General features: G+C 37.9%; 2 protein-coding genes and 2 non-coding genes across 6 annotated transcripts in view; 2 read left to right on the top strand and 2 right to left on the bottom strand.

Annotated features, from left to right (window-relative positions):
- Window positions 1–26: 26 nt before the first annotated feature.
- Trnar-acg (transfer RNA arginine (anticodon ACG)) lies at window positions 27–99 on the bottom strand. The gene has a single exon. It is a non-coding gene; the product is annotated as a tRNA-Arg (tRNA).
- Window positions 100–220: 121 nt separating this feature from the next.
- Trnae-uuc (transfer RNA glutamic acid (anticodon UUC)) lies at window positions 221–292 on the top strand. Its single transcript has one exon. It is a non-coding gene; the product is annotated as a tRNA-Glu (tRNA).
- A 1,139-nt stretch (window positions 293–1,431) lies between these two features.
- Window positions 1,432–1,992, top strand: LOC134291051 (uncharacterized). The gene has a single exon (XM_062858316.1). The coding sequence runs from the start codon at window positions 1,432–1,434 to the stop codon at window positions 1,990–1,992; it is 561 nt and encodes a 186-aa protein (XP_062714300.1).
- Window positions 1,993–13,251: 11,259 nt separating this feature from the next.
- The window catches only part of LOC109621471 (uncharacterized), a 337,341-nt gene continuing 326,802 nt past the window's right edge, over window positions 13,252–23,790 (bottom strand). For all 3 annotated transcript variants that reach the window (XM_062856491.1, XM_062856490.1, XM_062856492.1), the window contains exon 9: window positions 13,252–21,090. The gene's annotated coding sequence lies outside the window, so the exon portion shown is untranslated. The remainder of the gene's footprint in view (window positions 21,091–23,790) is intronic.

The following is a 23,790-nucleotide window of genomic DNA, read 5'->3' on the forward strand; positions in this document are numbered from 1 at the left end:
CCGACTACTTTCAACAAAAAATATCACGATCCTGCCAGGAGTCGAACCTGGAATCTTCTGATCCGTAGTCAGACGCGTTATCCATTGCGCCACAGGACCCATGTGTTTGTGAGTTGGCTAATACGTAATCAATTTATAGACATGTTACCCAGAATGCTTCCTGTTTGAAAGTTTTCCTATTAGAATTTATATATAGCTCCTAAGATCCCTCGATCACATATCCCATATGGTCTAGTGGCTAGGATATCTGGCTTTCACCCAGAAGGCCCGGGTTCGATTCCCGGTATGGGAAATTTTTTGGGTGGTTGTGGTCGTGAAGGGTATCATAGGCTTTTGATATGAGTTATAAATATCAAAATTCTTGAATTCGCGATTTTCATTAGCGGTTTGAATTAAAATTCATTAACACATACTCAAATGCTTCCATACATCCATGGTAACGATGGTTGAAGATGATCTTTGAATTACGGAAGCCTATCAAGAAAAGCCTCATTGTTGCATTTCTTGAAAATGAGTTGATTTTGTTATGATACCATGGATCCCCATCGGTGTTTTTTTTTCTATCAATAAGAATTCGAATAGAGGCTGTTGTATTTCGTATTAGATTTTTTTCACTCGATTCGAATAAACGTTTGCTCCAACTTGCATACCACATTCCGTCCAACATTGATTGATAGATTGCAAGCCTAACTTTACAAAACACCCCAAGTAACCAAAAATGGCATTAAATCGGTTCTATAGTCGAATATAGAACCTGGCTAACAGAGCTAATTGGTTCTATATCTTCTAAAAGAGCTGCTCAAAAGCCACTTTTGGCGCATTATTCGGCTGATATACGGTCAACTTCAAAATTCCGTTCCAGGTCTCTGGTAGTTGTCAAAAGTGAGACGAAGAAAAAAAGGAAATATTTTGTTAATCTCCTGTTCTTTTCACATTTTTTTGCTTCACTGAAGTTACTTTTTTGCTGTATGACCCAGATTCCAGCTGTTGTCCTCCGGGTTCCTGATCGAAAGTCTATGTCTATTTGCGTTTTCCATCTGCTCCACCACCGATGCGCCATGGAACAGTGTGATCAAACTAGTATTTAAACCATGGAAAATTATCTCGACGGTTCAAAATTATATGGAAGGGTGATGATTTAGTGATCAATTTAGTGGCGACAAATGCAGCAAGAGAACAGATGCAGGAGAAGCAACATGTATACAAATGAACGAAAAACGTTGCAGCTCCTCTTCCGCAACGTTTTCCCGCCGAAGCTGGAGTTTGTAGAACTAATAAACTATGAGAATCAAGTCTGGAATCACCACATTTGCTTGCAAGATCCATTAGCTTCCATTTTACGCGAATTTCGAGACATGGTGTCTGATTCGCAAATTGCAAACCCGGAATGTGGTCTACTCTCGAGCGGATAAAGGAAATGCAGTGGTCATCATGGACAAGCCAGATTACGACTCCCGTGTTCTGAACATGATCGCTGATGGTCCATATGAAGAGTGCAAGTTCAAGAATGGAAAACTGAAAGACCCCCTCAATGCGATGATTGAAGAGGCTAACGGCGTTCGTCAGAAAGTAGCGCGTTTGGTGGGTGAAGACTGTCTGGAACGAAAATTCCACGTACCCAACCCAAAGGTAGCGTCGCTCTACTGTTTGCCGAAGATTCACAAGAATCCAGTAGGAATGCGACCAATCTCTTCCAACGTCTCGACTCCTACCGAGAAGATGGCCGCTTGGCTAGTTAACGAATTGAGAAAACATCCTGTAACTCACGGGAGGAGCGTCCGTAACTCTGTTGAATTGGTGGAGCACCTGAAAGATATCGAACTACGGCGAGGGGAAGTACTAGTATCGTTTGATGTAACTGCGCTTTTTCCAAACGTACCAGTAAATGGCGCTTTGAACAGCCTGCAGAGACATTTAGAACGATGTCGAGTGCCCCGACACCATATTGAGGCGTATCTTTCGGTGGCAGCCCGAATAGAAATTGTAACGTAGAAAACATTAGCATACATCTATAAAACCTTAACATTTAATGTATATTGTTGTTCTGCTAATGTACTCAGACTTCAATGAAACATCCAAGTACACAGTAATACATAAGATTTACATGTAACATTGAAATCAAACTTCAATGTGATGTTGAATTTAACATCCTAAAACATCCAAAAACAAACTGTTCTAATGTTACATCAAAATCAAATGTTATATTGATATCAACTGTTGTTCGCTTGATACATCAGACTACATCTAATGACAGAAAAATGTCATGTAACATTAGAATTCAACATCATATTGATGTCATGAATTGCTCACTTGAAACATCAGAATACCTATCACAGCATTAGAATGGAATGTTACATCAGAATTAAATGTCATGTTGTTGTTGAGTGTTTGCTCACTTGAAACATCAAAATACATTTAACGACAGATGATTGTGATGTTACATTAGAGTTAAACATCATATTGATGTCGACTGTTGCCCACATGGAACATCAGAAAACATGTAACGACACCAGAATAAAACGTTACATTAGAATTATACTTCATACTAATGTCAAGAATTCCCCACTCGAAATCTTGGAACATCAGCATACATCAAACGACAGATGAAAGTAATGTTACATTAGAATTAAACATCACATTGATTTCTCTATCATCAAAATGGATTCAGCTTAATAATTTGACGTTTGAGCGGTGCCGTGTTTACAGAAAATGAACTTGTTTCATTAGCCAGCTTAATAACATGACGCCGCTCAAAAGTCAAACAAGTGAAAACGTGCATTTGTGCAACGCTTTTTTCTTGTCGTTTGCTCCGTTTGCTCGCGCTGTCGTCGGTTTGTGTACGTGTCATCTTTCCCCGTGTGGATAGGTATGGATCCGCAACAGTTTGTGTGTGAATCGCGGTGAAGATGCCAGTCAGAGTCAGAGTCAAGACGCCGCATTTTTCTTGTCGTTTGCTCGCTTGGGTCGGTCGGATGCAGCAAATCGATGCTGCTTTCAGTGATTATTTTGTTTTTCTTTTGCAATTCGCCACGTCGGCGATCCGGGAGTGAGTGCAAAAAAGGAGCTGCTTCGGTTGGTTCCTTTGTGTCGGTCGGTCGGATGCAGCAAATCGATGCTGTTTTCAGTGATTCCTTCGCAATTCGCCGCGTTGTCGATCCGGGAGTGAGTGCGAAAGACGGAGCTGCTGCTTCAGTTGGGTGCGGTGGGTCGGTCGGTCGGGTGCAGCAAATCGATGCTGCTTCTAGTGATTCTTTTGTTTTTGTTTTGCAATTCGTCGATCCGGGAGTGAGTGCAAAGGAGGGAACTGATTCAGTGAGCCTCTGCACGAATCTGGCGTACTGCTCACTCCCACAGAAAACTTGAAAACAGTTCGCACAGTAAAAGTCAAATGTGACTTTTACTGTGCGCGCTGTTTTCAAATTTTCTGTGGGAGTGAGCAGGACAGGGCAAATTCGTGCAGAGGCTCGTTGGATGCGTTGTGTCGGTCAGATGCCGCAAACTGATGCTTCTGGCAGAGGATTTTGTTTTCATTCGTCGCGTCGTGGATGTGAAGTGAATAAATATAGGAATCAGTTTTGTTCGTGTTTCGTTCGACGGCGAAAGACCCAGACAAATGCTGTTGCAGAGATGGACGACACATAAATGGGTAAGCTCGTTCTAAGTTATTGCTTTATTGTGAAAATTTATAGTAAATTCATTAAAACTTAGTTTAAAACACATACATAATTCTGCAATAATCCTGCATTTTTTATCGTTCTAAGCACACTTTGTTTGGTCCGTCACTTTGAGTAACGGCGTTGACTCTAAATTAACGGTTTCTATGTAGAGAAGTGCTTCAGGAGTTCCCAGGCAATTTCTTCAAAAGTCCCTGAGAATTTCTCTTGGAGTTTCTAAGTAATTTCACCAGGATATCCCCAGGAACTCGTTTAGGAGTACCGCGAGAATTTGACACATTCTACGCACTTCTACGCCAAGGGTGTGAAACTTCAAAGTGCTTGTTTTACCCCAAGCTTTCCAGCATATGAAAAAGGGTTGATTCAGTCTTAGGAAAACCATTTGTTTTACTTAAAATTTAACTGGTAACGTATTTAAATAGTTAGGTGAAGTAATAGCATTTTATGTAAGAAAAATGAAATTTTTCATTGATAAGTTTCAAATATGTCTGCTTGCGTATGAAAGTTCAAAAACATTATACCTATTTTTGTAAATGTAGTATAATAATGTATATTTTATACACCCAAAAGCAACTTTTCATAAAAATAGATTTAGATATGTTTTAAGCACTTTTTGCAATAGCCGCAATTTAATGGTGTCCTGTTACGAAAATAGCACATTTGTTGTAATAACTAATTTATTACGAACTTTATTGCCCGTTGTGAAGATTTATAGATTCCGACGCAAATAAATGATTAGGCTCATTTGCAGCGTAGGTGCGTTAAAAATGTTTGTTTACAATGCAAAACTATCACCAAATGTGTAGCTAGCAACACAGCGTAAAATATTCTCCAGGACGCGGTCTGGTTTTATATCTGTGGGCCCACGCAAGAAAAATCCACGCAACTAATTTTCGCGCAGGAGTCTAAACAGGTGGAATCTCCGCAATAGAAAAATGATTTTCAGGATTCTCTTAGTACTCGTGGAGACCTTTCTTCCAACATTCTTTATTACACCAACGAACCTAACCTCAAAATGACTGACAATTCTCAGGTCATTTTGACAGTTGTAACATGAGCATGAACAGGACGGCAACAAGATCGATAAAGTAGAACACATTATCCGTCTTTTTCGTGCATGTGTGGGGTCTGTCAAAATGACTCGTGAATTGTCAAACATTTTCATGGCTAGCTATGTTGGTGTAATGAAGAATATGGGTTACCTTGATCGACGCTTTATCTTAGGCATTACAATGGGTACGTAGATATGGTGTCCCGTTACGAAAATTTAAAGACATTCATAAGTGGATAAATAAGTTTGGTTTGATCGAATATTTAACCAAAAAACTGTAACCATGATGAAATGATATTGAAGGTGGTATATATTAACATTATCCTTCTTGGTGTATCGACCCTACTGGACAAAGCCCGCTTCTCAGCTCTACAAAAACTACGTAAAGAAATGGCAGATATTCTGATGGATCGGTATAACAAGTGATATTTTATTAAGTTTTGTGGGGACAGCATACTCTATGTATGCTATAACCTATAACATGTCCTATGAATTACCACCATGATGTATAAAAAGGCTTATAGAATCACACAACGCTCAAAACAAGAAAATCCCGAAGTGATGTTACGGAACGGCCATATTAGTTGATACATACTTAAGTCATTTTTTTCTATCCCATTCTTTCGAAATCATGAAGATGGACACGTCACTCGGCATGTTTTGGTTGCAAACCAGAAATGACCCCGATAACATCCCTGTGGAACCTGTGCTACATGTTCCGGGGTGGCCAAATTAGTTGATATATACTTCAGTCTATCGTTTCTGACTCAGTCATTCGAAATCATAAAGATTGATATGTCGCACGGTATGTTTAGGTTGAAAACCAGAAGTGTCCCCAATGAGGCCCCTCGGAACCTGTCACGGGGATTCGGATGGGCCAACTTATTTCAATCTAGTTACAGCAGCTGTGTTTCACTGTTCGCAACAAAAAATTCGCTAAAAATCGATGGTTCAAACACAACAACACTCGAAATAATCACTTTTAGCCATTTTGACAACCCCCTGACCCCAGTACAATCCGGAATATCGCCGGAATGGTTCCGGATATTGCACGGCCACTTGAGTATAATAAACTAGCACCAATTTATGATCAACTGATCAACTGAACAAGTATTGCATCAGGAAGTACATCTAATAAGCTTGTTATAAAACCTGTTAAACCATGAACATTGCATTCGATTGCAGACGTCATTTGTTCACGAAAGTTAGTTCCTCGCGGTGTCCCGTTACGCTGGAATGTGTCATTTATTTATGAGTCCTAGAGAATACAAGCAGAAATTTCCTGGGAATGCCTCCATGGGTTCCCCATGAATACCACGGGAATTCGTTTAGAACCTGTCCAAGAATTCCTGCAGCATTTTTGTTAGAGTAGGACTAGGGACAAAATGCTGCGTAACTCTTTTCACCAATGATCGACGAAATTTGTTGAAAAACATCCCTAAAATCAGGCCTAAAACTGCAAGAAGAGCGAGATATCGGGCAACATTGCTTTGACTTTGCGATAAATCAGGCAACACCGAAGTAAAAACAGGAGCAATCCAGAGAAATTCTGAGAAACTCTGTGAAGGAAAATGTACTCTTCAGCTCTCTCCAGCACAGCATCTTGCCCCAAGTAGTAGGACAATCGTTCCCTTCGTTGTGGTAGTACCCTAGGTATGGTAGTACTTTATGTTGCGGATGGTAATTGAGCATTTTTTTTTATTACGAAAAGGCATTTTCAATTGATTTATTATTCTTAAATTATGAGATTGCACCATTTGTGTGCTTAAGATTTATTTAAAAAAAAAATCCTTTATATGTTTCCTGCTGTGTTCTTATTGATTCACTAGTGTTTATATCCTCCAATATCTCATATGAACTCAATGGGATACCGCAGCATTAGAAACAAAAATTAAATTTTACCTCCATAGTAGGAGCGATGTGCCTCATGTTGTGACAAACGATTTATTATCCTAAACAGACAGAAAAGTTAAATTTCATATTTTTTCAAGCAAATTTGGAATGAAAACTTCCGACTCTAGAAATTCCTTGAAAGAAATCTTCAGGGATTGCTCCAGGAAACCATCCATGAATTTCTCCAGGGATTCCTCCAAGAACTCCTCCAGGTATACTTTCAAAAATTCTTCCAGGAATTCCTCCAGGCATTTCTCCAGGATTTCTCCGGGAATTCTTTCACATGAAAACAATACGGATTAACAATTGATTAAAATTATTGAAGTAATTTCAGGAACTGGTTAGAATATATGTCGTGAGTCTAGAGCAATTCTCAAGACAGATCATAACCTCGGAGTATTTCTGAAAACTGCCATAGATTTTCTAACAATGAAAAGTGCTTGCTAAATATGTTTATCGAATTTAGCATATTGTCGATACAAGCGTCTCCGAGTAGTCATATCGATCAGCTATTCTACGCAAATTGATTTCGGCTGGAGAAAACGTTGATTATACCAGAACATTCCTAAACATATTTTGAAGATTTAGAGTGATTAAAACCCACTTCTCAAACTTTTGACAGAGATAAAGGATATTTTGATGTTTGTATCAGACTTTGAGGCCTGAGCATTTAGGAAAACAATTCTAATTTAAATTCTCTAGATAAGGGCCCATATAGCCGAGGCGGTAAACGCACGGGTATTCAGCATGACCATGCTGAGGGTGACGGGTTCGATTCCCGGTTGGTCCAGGATCTTTTCGTAAAGGAAATTTCCTTGACTTCCTTGGGCATAGAGTATCTTCGTGCCTGCCACACGATATACACATGCAAAATGGTGATTGGCAGAGGAAGCTCTCAGTTAATAACTGTGGAAGTGCTCATAGAACACTAAGCTGAGAAGCAGGCTTTGTCCCAGTGAGGACGTTACGCCAAGAAGAAGAAGAAGATAAGGGAATACTGTGCTCCACGATTAGATCAATTACTACATTACTTTCGCTGCGTTTTCTAGAAATCGTAATCGTTAATCGTTAGTCGTAAGATTTGATCTCGGTAATTCAAATTAACGAACCTGGCCGGTAAAACATTCAGAAATTCTCCGAAATTTTACATTTTGTTTTGCCACTGTAATCGGCAAAAGGTTTGCTTTGCCGAGATTCGGAAAAAGTGCATCTGTCAAACTGTCATAAAACACGTGTCATCAGTGAGGGAAATTTTAGTGGAAAGAATTTTGATCACGACTAGTAAGTACCTACGGTAAGTTTTTAAGTAAAATTCATCATGTTCCGCTTTCTTTTTCAGCTGTAAACATCAATCCACGTCGAATCAGATTGTTTGAGGCATCATATCAATGGAAGTAGTGATTTTACTTGCGCACGGCTTGAACGTTTGTTCCCGCACGGTATGCCGCAAGTGCGACCGGAATCCAGGACGGAATTAGGAAAATATACATCTTTTAAGTGTACCATGTACTATGAACATAATGTCAGAAGTAGGTTCAGTGCTAAGTAGGTAGAGGTGTAGACAATAGGTGTATTGATGAGAAGTTGTTATTAACTATTCGAATTTCTTTTGTTGTCCAATAGATTGTGTAAAATGCTACAAATTTGATCAAGCACGCCGTAAAATTCGTCACCCATGATTTGGCGCCTACATCAGTGGTCTAACGACTCTTCGCGTTCTCGGCACTAGTTCCAATATGTCGCTTAAAGAGTTGCCACATATGATGTTAGGTAAGCTGAGGTCAGTTAACTGACTGATGGGGCACGGGAGCTATTGCAATGATCAAAATGTATGCATTACTAAGTCATTCTAGACGGACTATCGAAAGGAAAACGAGTATTTAAGAATATAACTTCAATCTATCATGTCGGAAGTAAGGTAAGGTGCTATGTAGTTAGAGGTGTAGACAATAGGTGTATTGTCGCTTTTTAAGTGTTGGTCCTGAAAAGTTTACTGTTTACAAATTTTTACTGTCAAAATGGGGTTCAACGCACAATGGGGGTCAGAGATGTTGGCTCGCTTTTTTACTGTGGGGTAGTATTCGGATGACAAGTGGCTGGGTACATACCTTTATTTTTTCCCTTTCTTGTAGTTTTTGTACGCGTTTTAATCTAAGTTGAAGCAAACATATAAAGGGTGAGTCGTTAATTATTGTGCCACCCTACCTTCAACTGATTCGCAAATTGTCTACAGTTAACAAAATGAAACCAAATTTTTACAGTAGTTTAGTATATGTATGTATTTCAACTTTTTGGTATAGGTTCAAATTTAGGATGCGTTTTATCGAAATTCACGACATTTTCAATTAACGCCCTCCATGTGGACATGTTCAGGCTCCACTTGAAACAAATAATTAAAGCTCTCCGGTTTGTTTATGCGCATCGTGCCTGGTTTTCACCCAGCTCCAAGCTTATGTTTCACTGACAATCGTTCCTGAAACCTATTGACGAACATTAAGGTGATCCGATCATGTATAATCATTAATTGTTCCAAGGCGCGATACCATGATTTTAGATTTTAGCATGTGATTGTACAACATCTATTTTAGAACTGGTAACTAAATTTATTCTATATCGACCGGAATCTCAGCGATAACTGCTAAATTCATTATATGCAAACTGTGGAAAATTTGGTTGATTTTGGTGAAGTAGGAAAAAAGTTACATGAGTTTGAAAATGGCACAATAATTATCGACTCACCCTTTATGTTCAGAATTTAGAATAATATTCCCGTAACAGTACTCACTTATTCATATTACAACACTAAAATTTTCACACTTTCATCCACAAATCAGCCAAAATTTAGGTTTACACTACTAGTACTCAATACAAAACGAATATTCGTGAAAATATTTCATCAAAATCGTTAAAAAATGACTGAGTACATAAGTATTTCGATTTTATCTTTGAATTTAGGGCTTTACACCCTTTAAAAGGGCCTAACTCAAAAATGGGCCCTACGATGTTTTTTTTCTAATTTTGCCCAGACTTGTAGGATAGTTATACAAAACGAATGGTGGGTACCGATTGGATGGAAATTTTTATTTTATAATAACGGTCTGGGGAGCACCGTGCAAATCTTTAGAGGAATTCAAGATGGAATCACTGCAGCCAGTTATGGAAAAAATGCTGAAGATTTTATTTTTGTGTATTTTAACCTTAGCTAATTCTACGCTTTATTTCTGGAGGAATTGTTCATTTCATAGTTTCATAGAACAAATCTAAAACAGTCCTCAAAACTGCAATGCCTATTTGCATATTTACATATCAGGCGCCAATACCGCTTTAAAGTCATCTCAAGTCAGCCCCCTCCAGAAAAAAATCCTTGCTACGCCAATGGTTTTACGACTCTATGGCGAAAATTGAAAAAAATTGAGATAATGCATTCTGAAGAAAAAAAGGAAATTTAATATTTTTAATGAATTTTTGAAAAAAAAAAAGAAAAATCGAATGTAAAAAATCGATTCGGTCAATTTTGTGGGTCTTCAACATCGATTCAAAAAAACGATTAATCGAAACAAAAGCATCGATGTTGCGAACATCGATTTCAAATTGCCCTACGCCCGCTGCTGTTCCGATAAGTGCGTAGTAGTGCTGACGAAGTGGTGGTATAGGCTTGGTGCTAGGTGGTAAAAACATTTATGTTGTGTGGGGTTTGACTGGGTTTTAAGTCTTTGTTTATTTCTATAGGGCACTGCATGAAATTATCTCCTTCTCTTTCACTCTTACAGAATTTTTGTAAACAACAAGGCCAAGAAACGTCAGAATCCCATACAAAATCAAAACAGTGCAGTGCCCTATATTTCTGCTTGGCAAAACTATTGCCAGTCTCCTTCGATGCTATGGACCTGAGGGATGCGGACTCAACTTTTTTAGTCATTCAATTTGAGCACGTATCTTTTCTTCCTGTGCTCCCTGTTGTTGAGTTGCTTATCTCTATGGAGATCAAATTCACAGTGCACGCATGAACTACTCCACACAAAATTTAAACATACTGATTGCAGCAAAAGTTTCAATTAAACGTATATAACCAGCTGATTGTGTACCACATGGACATGGAAGAATAATTTACAAATTTTGGATAAGTTTTACACGTGATTTTCACACGTTTCAAACGTTTTTTGTTTATGATGACAAAGTTTGTGTGTCATTGAACGTTTCACCTGCTTTAGCGTGACTCAGCAAACAATATGTGTATCCAGGCACACTCTGATCATTTTGGAGGTTTGGCAGCAGCCAGGCTGCTGTCAAATTTCAATCCGCAATCCTCAGCTATGGACAAATTTATTTATCTTGGTAAATACTCTAGTGACTTGCGATAATGATGGTATCCGCGAAGTGAGAAGACGGATTGCGGTTGCAAATCAGCCCTTCCTCGGTCTGTGAAATCAGCTGAAGTCCCGTAGGCTATACAAACGAAGACAAAACTTACGTTGTACAGTTGGGTACATAAAAATAAAAGTGAATGCCATACAAAATGGCCACCTTTAGTACCTGAGACGAGACTCGCGAAGAGGAAAAAAAGCAACGTCAAGAGTAGCTCAAATGCAGCTGTCAGTTGTAGCTCGTTTGATTACGTTTGAAACGATCAAAGTATTGCTATCCGAGATAAATTATAACGGCAAAATTCACTCCGAGTCACGTACGTGTTTAAACCACCAGTCCAAAACATAATGTCAACACAGATAGGAAGAAGAAAAAATAACAAACTGGAGAAAAAGAAGACCGTCTTCGCGAGTTTCGTCTCAGGCTGTAACTATGTATGCTCGTCTATGAGCGATTGAGTTGAAAATTTGACAGCGAACTACAAATATGGTGAATATTGTTATAGCAAAATTGAGAAAATTTTCGTAGCACGTGGGAAAAAGTTAAACACTTTGTGAAATTGTTAAAAATAATATCAGTGTACATAAATTGAAATGCAGAAATCTTGAAGAAGTAAGAAATATTTTCGCTATTTGAACAGTTTCCGGCCTGGTAACAAATTCATGTATTAGGTAAACCAATTTGAAAATATTTTCTAAATGAAAAGAATCAAAACAAACACTGCTATATTTTGATCAATATCACACAGTGTTTAACTTTTTTCACTTGCTTCGAGAATTCTCAGATTCTGTTATAACAAAATCCACCATATTTGTAGTTCCCTGCTAAATTTTCAGTTCAATTGATCCCAGGAGAACAAAGTTGGCCATTTTGTATGGCTTTCATTGCTATTTTTATGAACATAACTGGCCATATTTCTGATGTTAGGAGAAGTTGATCGGAGGGCCTTTGTAGATTCATTTGTATGTGGAATAACAACAAGGACATTTCGGTAGTTTCAGACTAGTCAATGGAACAAGTGTCTCCACGTGACACTGCGTTTGTTTTTTCGTCTTTATATTTCAATAGTTTATATTTTATCCATTCTCCTTCTCTTGCTCGCTCATATGCTCTTGATATCGTCTGTTTGCTTGTTTGCTTGCTTGTCTTCTGCTTCTGCTGTTACCTTGTCCAACTAAGTTCTCTAATTGTTCTGCCTTTCTTCAATCTTGACAATTGATTTCATTTTATTTGCTTGCTTTACGATTTTTTTTTTTGCATTCGTACGCCGCACGTCATCTCACGCACGCCGACACTCGTCTATTGGGTGTCCTGCTGAGTTTCTAGTATCTTACATTTCTAAGCTTTCTTCTTCTTCAGTTTCCAACGATTTCGCTCTGTCGCTTTCGCTGGTCTGCTGCTTCCTCTTTGCGCTTCGACTCTTTCGCTAATTGATTTTTCGTACGTAGAATTTGCTTGGATTTTATCGTTTTTAGTGTGATAAAATATATAGTATTTTTTTTTGGTTTGGTTTTTCTGTTTATACCATACACACACGGACAATTGTTACAGTGATTTTTTTTCTTTATGTTTACCTCTTTGCTGCCATTAGATTTGGATTTATATTTCCTATAGTTGCGTTTTCCATAGTTTTTTTTTTAGGTTGTTCGTTTTAATTTATTTTGAATTTGCTTTCGCACACGTGGCGCTCCTGTCTTGTCGTTCGATTGATATAATTTGGTTGTTTACGATTAGTGTCTGACGATAATTTGTTTTTTTTTTTAATATTCAACTTTCGATAAAAAATATTTACAGATATGGTTACAAACTGAAAAACTTCATATACGAGATGGAACTAAACGTTTGACTTCTGGTATATACTAGAACGATTCTAAGTGATTTTAATTTGGGTTGACTTTTCTTGTATGTTTTGTTTAATTGGGTTTTTAAATTAAGAAAAATGTTTTGATTTTTTAATTTTCTACGAAAGAGCACCTTTTTCTGAACCACTATGTTTTTTTTCAGATTTTTAGAACTTTATTTTGGTACCTAAAATCGAATTCGAAGAGATTTTTTGAAAACACCTTTTGACAGCTGGGAAACTGTTTGACAGCTCCACCCAGTACAAAATGCGACGAGGGGTGATTCGACAAATCGCTCCCATACAAACTTCAAATTGATTTTTAAATAGGTTCCCGGGCACCAAAATTCATGAAAATTTGGATTTCGGCTCAGTTTCGCATGCAGGTTCAGAATATGGAATTATCTCAACACCGCTAAAGAAGCCAATTTCAATAAAAATTAATCCTCATGTTGGATCAAGAAGAGTATACATATTATTTCGACGTATTCACCTGCGTGATTGAGGAAAATGTTCTACTGATGGCTACGAGTTTCCCAATCAGGGTGAACTGTCAAATATACATGTATAATAGAGTCCGTCTTATTGCATTAAGAGCTTGTTTTTCGGGTTTTTGTAAAAATTGGGTTTTGTTTGGATATAATGGTTCGCTAAACTATGACTCACAAAGGAGGGGAAAATACTCAGAAGCACCAGGGTAATTCTCTATATGTATGTTCTTCAATAAGTTAATGTATATATGTAGATGTGTCGTTTCTGCTTAGAATGCGGAAAAGGTCATTTTGATAGTTCCATATACATATGTATGTGTGTGTGTTTTTAATGTACGTTTCATAGTATTGGTTCCTAGGAAGTGGTGACATGCTGCTGTTCCACCCATGCCGCATTATCAGATGACGTTTAAAATTTGCACCGGAGTAAAAATCAACTACGTGATAGATTTCTTCACAAAGCTCAACAAAATGCCGTAGCGGACGAAACTTCCAATCGAAGCAAGCCGCGTCTAAGTTGCAAATTTGACTATTTTGCGATCCGGTCGAAGCATTTTTTGTATGACGCGCATCGTCTCCTTGGCAACGATGTTTTTGAGGTACGCATGCACTAACTTGACAATTTCTCTAACACTAATTATAGTTGAGTCGGATTTTACACGGAACGGAAGCTTTTTAGTAACTAAGGCCCAGATTAGTTATTGGAGAACTTACGCTATTTATTTTGTTAAAACATATTTCTTTCGCTAATACATTTAAATGCATCTAGATTTTGTCATTTGTGGAATGCGTTGTTGCGCGTCTTTCGGAAGATAAAAACTGAACCGTAATACTTCTTTTCATTTTCGTTTTGGTGAAAATGACCCTTACAAAACCTAATTTGATCGATATGTGAGTTGAATTTTCACTTTTCTTCATTTTTGCGTGGGATCCAATAACTGTTTTCTGATAATTATTGTATGTAGGATATGTAGGAATGTGGTACGATCTCCTGTTTTTTTTTTCTGAATGATTCTGAATTGTTCCAAGAGGAAGATACTGATTTGTGGTTTCTTCATCGTGTAGGTTTCGTTTTCTTTTTCCGATTTTCATGAGTAAGTAGTTCTATTCATTGACATTATATAAGAGCGCAAAAATTTGTTTCAAAATTGCTCCTCCCAGTTCGAATTGTTCTCGGTTCTTATCGGTTTACTATTGTCTCACATTAAGTAGTAAATTGATGATAGTTTTTGAATTGGAGAAATGGATAGCTTACCATCATTCGCGCCTTTCTAGTTTTGTGCGTCTTCTGATGTCCTGTATGTGTGTGTGTTCGTTTGGTTTGAAATTTGTCAGGTCCGTGTTGAAGATGAAATATCTATTCAGTACGTCTCGTCGCTTCAATTTGTTTATAAATTTGCTGAACTGAAGATGATTCGCCCTAATTTTACCTATTTCAGACATTTAAGTTGGCAACACTGATTTTTGTTTGTGGGTTTCCAGTTAAATAAACACGTCCAAACAGTCATCATCGTAGTAAGCTTGGAGTCTTTCTTCTGCTAGCAAAGGGTTTGTTTACACACTAGTGTTTAGCCTACTTGATTAGCACACGCACACACCCTCACACTTACAACGATTTCAGTACACAATTTGATTTGCTAGTGCGTATGTGTTAGTGCGATGCGATTCGCGTGCAATTTGACTCTAATGTAAGCTGATGTGATGGTTGTTGATTTGATGGTAGTAGTTTCAACTAATCTAATGCGCTAAATGTAGATGAAGTTTTTCTTTTAGTGTATGTCATGTGATTATTGTATCGTTTTCCATTCGCTATTTACGTAAGCATTAAGCAGACAAATTTCGCTTTAAAATTTCCACTACTCTGTTCCGTTTAAATTGTGTTTGTGTGTGTCTGTCAGTAGAGGATGTCATCCATTTTGTAAAAATTCTAAAAATTCAAAACGCTCAGCCTTTTTCCAATCAAAATCGGTGAAAAGTTGTGTGAGTGGAAAGCTTAAACCGAAAACTTGGGTTCTATTTTGGGGGTAAAAGTAAACTGGTATCGTAAAATGTTATTTGTCCTATATTTCTGAGATATTTTACGACTACGAGAGTGACAACTCGTCGACTGACACCGAGAAGAGTGATTTCCATTTCGTTTACCGACATAGATTCGCTAGTAAATGTGGTGGATAATTTTGTTCAGTGTATGAATGATGATGGTACTCGCATTGCTCTGCATCGCGTGTCTGCGTCTGTGTGAGTTAATTTCGATTGTACTTTTTAGTGATCGCTGCTCTATTGATTGGTTTTTGTATTTGTTTTACTGGTTTACAACTCTAGAATTTACTTGTTTTCACATCACACCAAGTTTACACGTTTAAATGCTTGGACTATCGTTTAGTGGTTTTGAGTTTTCTTTTTTCTTCACAATCTGTGTACAATTTGGTATCGTAGTAACCTTTCTAAAACGCTGATGCTGCCAAAAGTTTTTAATTGAGTTCTCTGTTACTTGGATTATCTAGGTTAGAGTGCTGCATGCATGGCCTACTACTGCCTGCCACCACCATCACTACTTTAGCGTTGACAAAGCAATTAACTTTCATTGAAATCACTGAAGCTGGAAATTGCCAGCTTTCCCATTTGGATGCACTTCAACCAACCAACCGACAACAAAAACAATATAAACCCATCAGCCTTCGCAAAAGATGCTGCGGCGATGACGAGAACGGACGGTGATTGACAAATACAACGATATAATTGCATTAATTAATCAACGCGCCCTCCTCGCACGAATTTTAGCTGCCGTCGCCGCTGGTACTGTTGTTACCACTTGTTGTACTTGTGCAAGAACGCAGGCAGGAAATCCTACTTTTCAAAAAGTTGTCACAATCTGCAGCAAGAGAAAGTCTCCCTGTCGGCGACGCCGAGATGGCCACCATGCAGATGGACTGAATGCATTTTTTAGATATGGAAATATGAGGAAGAAGTCGCGGTCGCTACTTAAGGAGAATTTGGCAACACTGATGCATCAAAAACACCGACCAATTGCAAAAAACTAATGCCAGACATTTGGTATACAGTCATTTTTGATAGTAATAATTTTTTATGAACTAAATGTGTTGCCAATTTTTTAATTAATTTAAGTAAAAAGTTTGTCTGAGAAACGTGACTCAAACATGATGAAAGACTTTCGTCTAGTATCGCTCAGTGATAATCAGTGATTGCATAATTGGTTATTATAATTCCATAATATATTTGGCACCTTTGCCCTAACCATATGCCCAAGCTGGCAACACTGTCACTAACATTGTCTTCAAGTTCCATCCTCGAAGCCGTTGCCCCGTGGGAAGAGCCCTATCTAATTAATTTTAATGACGGCCCTCCTTCCAATCCAATCTTATCATCCCTCAGCTACAGCTTTTATCAGCTCGTGGATCAAATTCACGAGCTGAGGATTACGCTCGAGGAAAACTTTTTGCCGAGCTGTCGCGAAAAACGACCGAGGCAATTGCATAAAACTTCTTATATCAATAGTGCAGTGCAGTTAGTACCACTTCCCCGACTACTTTTTTCTTACCCTACCCTGTGCTAGTGCAATGAGCTATCATCGGACGCCGCCGCTTCGAAATGGAATATTGTTCTTTTGACTTTGCTGATGGAATGTTTTTCAGTTTTCTTCGTCTTTTGCCGCCCCTCTGCTGGTAAGGTGGATTTGCCATGGAAAGAGATTATCGTCGCAACAATAACAATAATGATGGATGGATGGGTGAATGGCTGCCAAGTACATTCATAATCCGTTGCATCCGTTAATCGCTTTCATAGTGAAATGAAATGGTTGTAAAAACGATAAGTAAATCTTTTACATCTTCATGCCTATGTTGTGCTTTGGGATGAAAAAACTAAATATAATACAATCAGGTGTTAGATTTTCCGTGCATTTACACACTGCAAATTGTTGTTGAAAGTTACTTATTGTGATTAAGAATGGATTTCATCAAGCCTTCTGCTTCTTAAGAAAGTCTTATAGGCATCTTCATAATTTCTAGCGAAACATTCCTAGTATGCATAGTATTTTTCCATTTTAAAAATTTGTAATGAAAATGGAATAAACTGTATAAAAAAATCATCATCGTGAATTTGATCCACGAGCACCAAATGAAAGCTAACCCGAACAAAGTCCAACAACAAAATTACAGCAAATCAAAAACATGTTTTGTATTCAGCAACAAATTGATATCACATTTTGATATCAGATTATCTTTAATTAATTTGATGTCAAATTTTGTTTTCAGTTTGCTTCCATTTTCATTTTTTTTTAAACCGTTAAAACGGTTAAAACGACAACAACCTGAGTTATCAAAATTTGCAATATCACAACATCAAAACTGATGAAATCCTATTACGACGTAGCATATTTCTTTGAAAAGTAATTAATGCTAGTCGTCCTAAATTGAACCAGCCGTGGACTAAAAAACTTGTTACCAGATATGAGAATAACTAAACTACTTAAGAGCCAGTTCGCGAGAGCCGCAACCCCTTCTTGTATCGATGTGCTCCGATTGAGCTGAAATTTTCAGGGTATGGTTTTCCATATAAAGGATGATATCTGGCCGATTGTCAGATTTTTCCGTTAGGGGGAAGTGGGGTAAAATAGCCCTCAAAGATTTCATGTCTAAAAATAGGTAAAATCACTAAAATCGCATTAACTTCCGCAAAAGTTAACGGATTCAGCTGAAATTTTGCATGGACACTCTATTTCTATGGCACTTCCATTTAAGCCAAGCGTTGGATATTCTTTGATATTTAATTTGAAGAAATTGGTTATTTTCATAATTTTTTTGACGATTTTCAGAGCGCCTGTTTTCGTACCAACAGAACTAGGATGAAAAACTGAGTACTACGTTTTGAAGGATAACCCAAGAGCTTTCATTTGATATGTGACCCAGATGTGCCAACTTAAAAACTTTCGAAAAAAAATTTTTTTTTCTCGGGGTGTGCATTTTACCCCATATTTTTAGCTGTCTAAAAAGAAGTGTTGTCGCAAATTATGACAACGTTATTTAACTTTCAAGGGTTTTTCTTCAATAATAATTGGGTTTTTGAACTAAGAAAAATGTATCGATTTTATGATTTTATACAAAAGAGCACCTTTTTCTGAGCCACTATGATTTTTTTCTGATTTTTAGAACTTTATTTTGGTACCTTAAATCAATTTCAAAGAGATCTTTTGAAATCACCTTTTGACAGTTGGATAACTGTTTGACAGCTCCACCCAGTACAAAATGCGACAAGGGGTGATTCGACAAATCGCTCCCATACAAACTTCAAATTGATTTTTAAATAGGTTCCCGGGCATCAAAATTCATGAAAATTTGGATTTCGGCTCAGTTTTGCATGCAGATTCAGAATATGGAATTATCTCAACACCGCTAAAGAAGCCAATTCAACAGAAAAAAGATGACTAAGAAATGCAATTATTGGATTTTTTCATTTGGGGAAAGTAGGGTAAAACGGACTAACTCAACCTCCTTTCGAAATAAAGTTGCTACGATATTCTCTGATCGGACTCGAATTTTCAGAGTTCGTTATTCTATTCAAGAATAGATGCTTTATTACATATTTTGTCTTTCTGGAGAGGATAACGGGGTAAAACGATTCTCAGAAAAATAAATGTTGAAAATAATCAAAATTTCAAAACCTACAAATGCTTTGGTAAAACATGGCGAAATTTCATGAAATTAGAAAAAATGTCTTAATTTTTATTGCTTATTCAAATGAGCAAGTCTGACAACATTTTGACGCCGACAAATGTTACAGATTAGCACGTCGTGTGTGATTCACCGGATTCATTCTCGATTTTTCTTTTTACATGCATCTCCGGTTCAATTTTCTCTCTTTTTTCTCGTGAAAGTTGCTGCAGTGCACAATGGTCCACGAAATAGATTAACGAGGAAATATGCATTCAGCGCCTTCAAATGATTTGTTGGACAAATATGGTCTTCTACAAAGTTGTTCCCAAAAATAAGGCCCTCTTTTCAATGTACATAAAAATTAGGGTGGTCCATATTCTCAAAGAAATTGGGAACCAAACTTTTTTATTTGCTAGAATAACTGCATATATTCTTCGGGAAAGTTGCAGATCTTCCAATTTTGAGAAAGTTCCCTGAAGACACTTTTTATGTAGCTTTAAAATTGACCGATCTAGAGATGTTTTTCTGAATAAGCTTAGGGTGGTTCAAGAAAAACCGGTTTTTTTTTCGGGAACGCTTTTTAGGTATAGAAATAGTTGTCAAAAGTCGTAGTAAGAAAGATAGGATTGAAACTTTATATATTTCAGGAAACAAACACTTAGGATAAGAGAGTTAGAGTTGGACAAATTTATTTCGACTCGTTTGAAGACTTAACTTAAATTTCCAGAAAGCTGTTCAAGTAAAATTTAAGCGTTTCAGAAGAAGCACTGTACCAGTCACGTTTTTCTGTTCAGCGTTCAGATTACAATGCCACGATAATGTTCATCTTATCTTCAACTTGACCTAACCATCCAGCCTGGTATTCGTCAAAGAAGGACTCTTCAAGAGGTCTCAGTGTGATTTTTCATTCTCCCAAATCTTTACAATAATCTGGTGGATTGATTGATGTAGCTGCTCGTTTCCGTGCTTAAGAAGTCGGACCGGGAACTCGTCCTTCCTAGCAGCCTTGCTGTTTTCAGCTTCTTAAGGGTCTTTTTAACCTCACCCAATGTTGTTGGTTCCACTGCTTGACTGTCATCCATTATGATAATCCTGTTTCTGGGTGCTACCATTCAACAAATCTTTGAAGTGCTCCTTCCACCTGGCTGCTCCAATTGTTTTGTCTATCGGCAAACTTCATTCCAGGTCATTGCACATAGCGGGTACTGGCGTAGTCTTGTGCCGCGCACCATTGACAGTTACATAAAACCTCCGCATATTGTTCCTGTTCATGCTTTCTTGCGCTTCAGCAATCACACTCTCTTCGTGCTGCCGTTGGGTGTTACATACTCCAAAAATGTTCATTCAACCGGGAAAAAGACGGGAATTCCAAAACTGAAATTTAGTGGCCTCCCTGAAATTGTGGAACTCTTGAGAATAAATTAAAAGTCTCACTCATGACTTTCGGACTAATTCCTAATTGAATTCATGGAGGAATTGTTAATAAGCTAATATTGAAACTTCTAGCGAAATTCGCGTGGGTATTTCTGACAAAGTTTCTTGAGAACAAATAGATGCGTGGCGGAGCTCCCAGAGCAATTTGAGGAGAGCTCCTGTAGTTGGTGTCAGGCCCTGCGAGCTAGCCGTAAAAAAGACTAGCACCGAAAAATCAACAAGAGAAGAATGCGAACCGTTACCAATGGCGACGACCACAGCGACGAAAAGGGACTTGCGATTGGAAGCTCGGTACGTGGAACTGCAGATCTCTCAACTTCATCGTGAGCACCCGCATACTCGCCGATATACTGAAGGACCGCGGGTTCGGAATCGTAGCGCTGCAGGAGGTGTGTTGGACAGGATCCATGGTGCGAACATTTAGAGGTAATCATACCATCTACCAGAGTTGCGGCAACACACCTAAGCTGGGAACAGCTTTTATAGTGATGGGCGGCATACAGAGGCGCATGATCGATTGGTGGTCGATCGACAAAAGAATGTGCAGGTTGAGGATCAAGGGCTGATTCTTCAACATCAGCATAATAAACGTGCACAGCCCTCACTCCGGAAGCACTGATGATGACAAAGACGCATTTTACGCGCAGCTCGAACGCGAGTACGACCGCTGCTCAAACCACGACGTCAAGATCATCATAGGGGTCGTCCATAAATGACGTAGCTTTTTTTAAGCGATTTTTAATACCCCCCTCCCCCCTCGTAGCATTTCGTCACATATTCAGATACCCCCTCTATAAATGACGTAGCTTCTTGAACACCCCCCCCCTCCAAAAAAAAATTCATGTCAAAAATAAAAATTTAGCTCTGATTTCATTTCATAGAATATTATGAAAAAAAAACAATAGAAAAATAACATTGCCGACTGCTAGGATCAGATCGCCGACATCAAGACCATAGGTGCAACCAGTGGAGATTATCACCAAAGCTAATGTCTCAATAAAGCACCCATCATCGTTCTGCTTGATGTCGCAGAACAGGAAATTGATAAATAAAAAGAAAATCGCATTAAGTACTGTTCCTTTGAATTCTACTAAGAATTTGCATCCTTTGACAGATACGTATTTCGACCTCAACTGTAAGGTCGTCTTCAGTGTCTTGTACTTGACTCGACTTTGATTGAATTGATGTTCCCAATATAGTTAAATACCATATTAGCTCTTCCGAAGATATTAGTTTGCTCACTAATAAATCTCTTCAAAACATCAAATTGTTTTCATTTGAATAAAATTCACCACGACATTTCTTCTAAAACTCTTACAGCAGTTCATTTTGGAATCACTCTAGGAGTTTTTTTTTGGGAATCCCGTTTTGAGAATTTCTCCCTTTTTAGTTCCTCCAGGATTTCCTTCTGGGATATGGGGATATATCCTTGGGATTCCATATTTGAAAATTCCTCCTTATTATATTCCTTCAGGGGTTCCTTCAGAGATCCCTCCAATATTTCCTTCCGGAGTTCATTCTAAGATTCCTCCCAAACGTTCCTTCTGAGATTTATCCAGCAGTTTGTTTTATAATGTTTTTCTAAAAGTTTATCCATGATTTCCTTCAAGAGCTCTTCCAAGGTTTTCTTCTCCTTTCTTCCACCAGCGGTTCTTTCGGACAGCTCTTCAGGGATTTTAACCGGATTTTTTTTGAGATTCCATAAGAACTTCTTTCTGTGTTTCCCAAAGAAGTTCCTTTCGGGATTCCTCCAGGAATTCCTTCTTGATATTCTTAAGTAATTCACTTAGATATTCATTCCGAGATCTCGGCATGAAACCCCACCGGTCTTTAAAAGCCCTCCCAAGAATTCCTTCAGGGATTCTTCCAGGGGTTCTTTTTCGGATTTCTTCAGGAATTCCTTTTTGGATACTTCTGAAATTTCTCATGGACTTCCTTCTAGGATTTATCCAGGATTTGTATTACCGGGACTTCTCCAGGAACTTTTTCCGGCATCTTCCCATTCTCTTAGAATTCCGCGAGGAATCCCTTTACGGAATCCTCCCATAGATGATGATTAAAATGGGCTTGTTAGGGGAATATCTGTAAATAAAAAGAAAATCGGGTTAAGTACGGTTCCTTTGAATTCCACTAAGAGTTTGCATCCTTTGGCAGATACGTATTTCGACCTCAACTGTAAGGTCGTCTTCAGTGTCTTGTACTTGACTCGATTCCTCCCATTGTTCCTTCTGGAATTCCTCCAGGATTTTCTTTCTTATATTTCACCAGGAGTTATGTCTTCCGGAATTCCCCAAAAGTTACATTCGAGATTCTTTCAGAGATTCCTTCCGGGATTCTTTCAAAAATTTCTTCCGTGGAACCAGGACTTCCTTCTGAAAATCTAAAAATATCTCTTTCTGAGACTCTTCCAGGAGTTTATTTAAGATTTTTCCGAATGTTCCATCCAGAACTGCTCAAGGAACTCCTCACGGAGTTTCTTTTGAAATTTCTCTATGATTTCCTTTCCAAATTCCTCCAGGAGTTCCTTCTGAAATTCTTCTGGAAGTCCCTTCTGAGATTCCTCCAGATCCTTTTGGAATGTTTACAGAAGTATTTTTTTTCTGGGATTCCCAGTATGAATTACTGTGGAAATGCTATCCTTCTCCTGTTGGGGAAACCTATAAAAAACACCATGAGAAATTCATTACAAAGCTGCTAAAGGAGCTCCTTAAGAAATTGTTGGAGGAATTCTTCGAGGAAGTTCTGTAGAAAAGAGCTCCTGAAATAATGCCATATGTAATGCCAAAAACTTAGAAAAATTTTCCTTTGCAACCTTAGCGGCGTGCAGTGCTCTATAGCAAGCAACAAACTATTGGTCATTAGAAGCATTTGAGCAAAATTGATTTTTGTCTGCAAACACAATAGGGGGATTCACTTAACAGCGTAAACTGATTAAACTGATTAAACGTCGCGATCATCAAGGCAATCTTTGGTTATTTCATTCACAAAATCATGAAACATTTCAAATAAGCAGAAAATCATGGCTTACGCAGCAATTTAATTTGTTTAGTGAGTACCCCTAATATATTATTCTTTACGCAGGATTTCAAAACCATTTTCTCAGATACAGTTGTTGCGTCCGATAGCTGCGAGTCTTATTAAATGAGGCTGCCTTTAATCTTCATTATTGGTTATTTACATTGATGTGAATGAAACAAAAAATAATTCATGCAATATTTTATATTTTTTTATGTTATATTATATTTATTTTATATTTTTTTCGATTTACTTAATGCAAGTATAAATTTTATTAAATACGAAATACTTTTTTCAATAGGCTTAGTAGAAAGCTACGTAGCATATCATAAACCCCTACCCCCCTATCGTCACA

The sequence above is a fragment of the Aedes albopictus genome, chromosome 3 (genome assembly GCF_035046485.1).
Source record: "Aedes albopictus strain Foshan chromosome 3, AalbF5, whole genome shotgun sequence".
NCBI lineage: Eukaryota > Metazoa > Arthropoda > Insecta > Diptera > Culicidae > Aedes > Aedes albopictus.

Excerpts from the sequence above, each read along its gene's own strand:
- LOC134291051 (XM_062858316.1), top strand. The coding sequence starts at position 1,432 with ATGGACAAGCCAGATTACGACTCCCGTGTTCTGAACATGATCGCTGAT.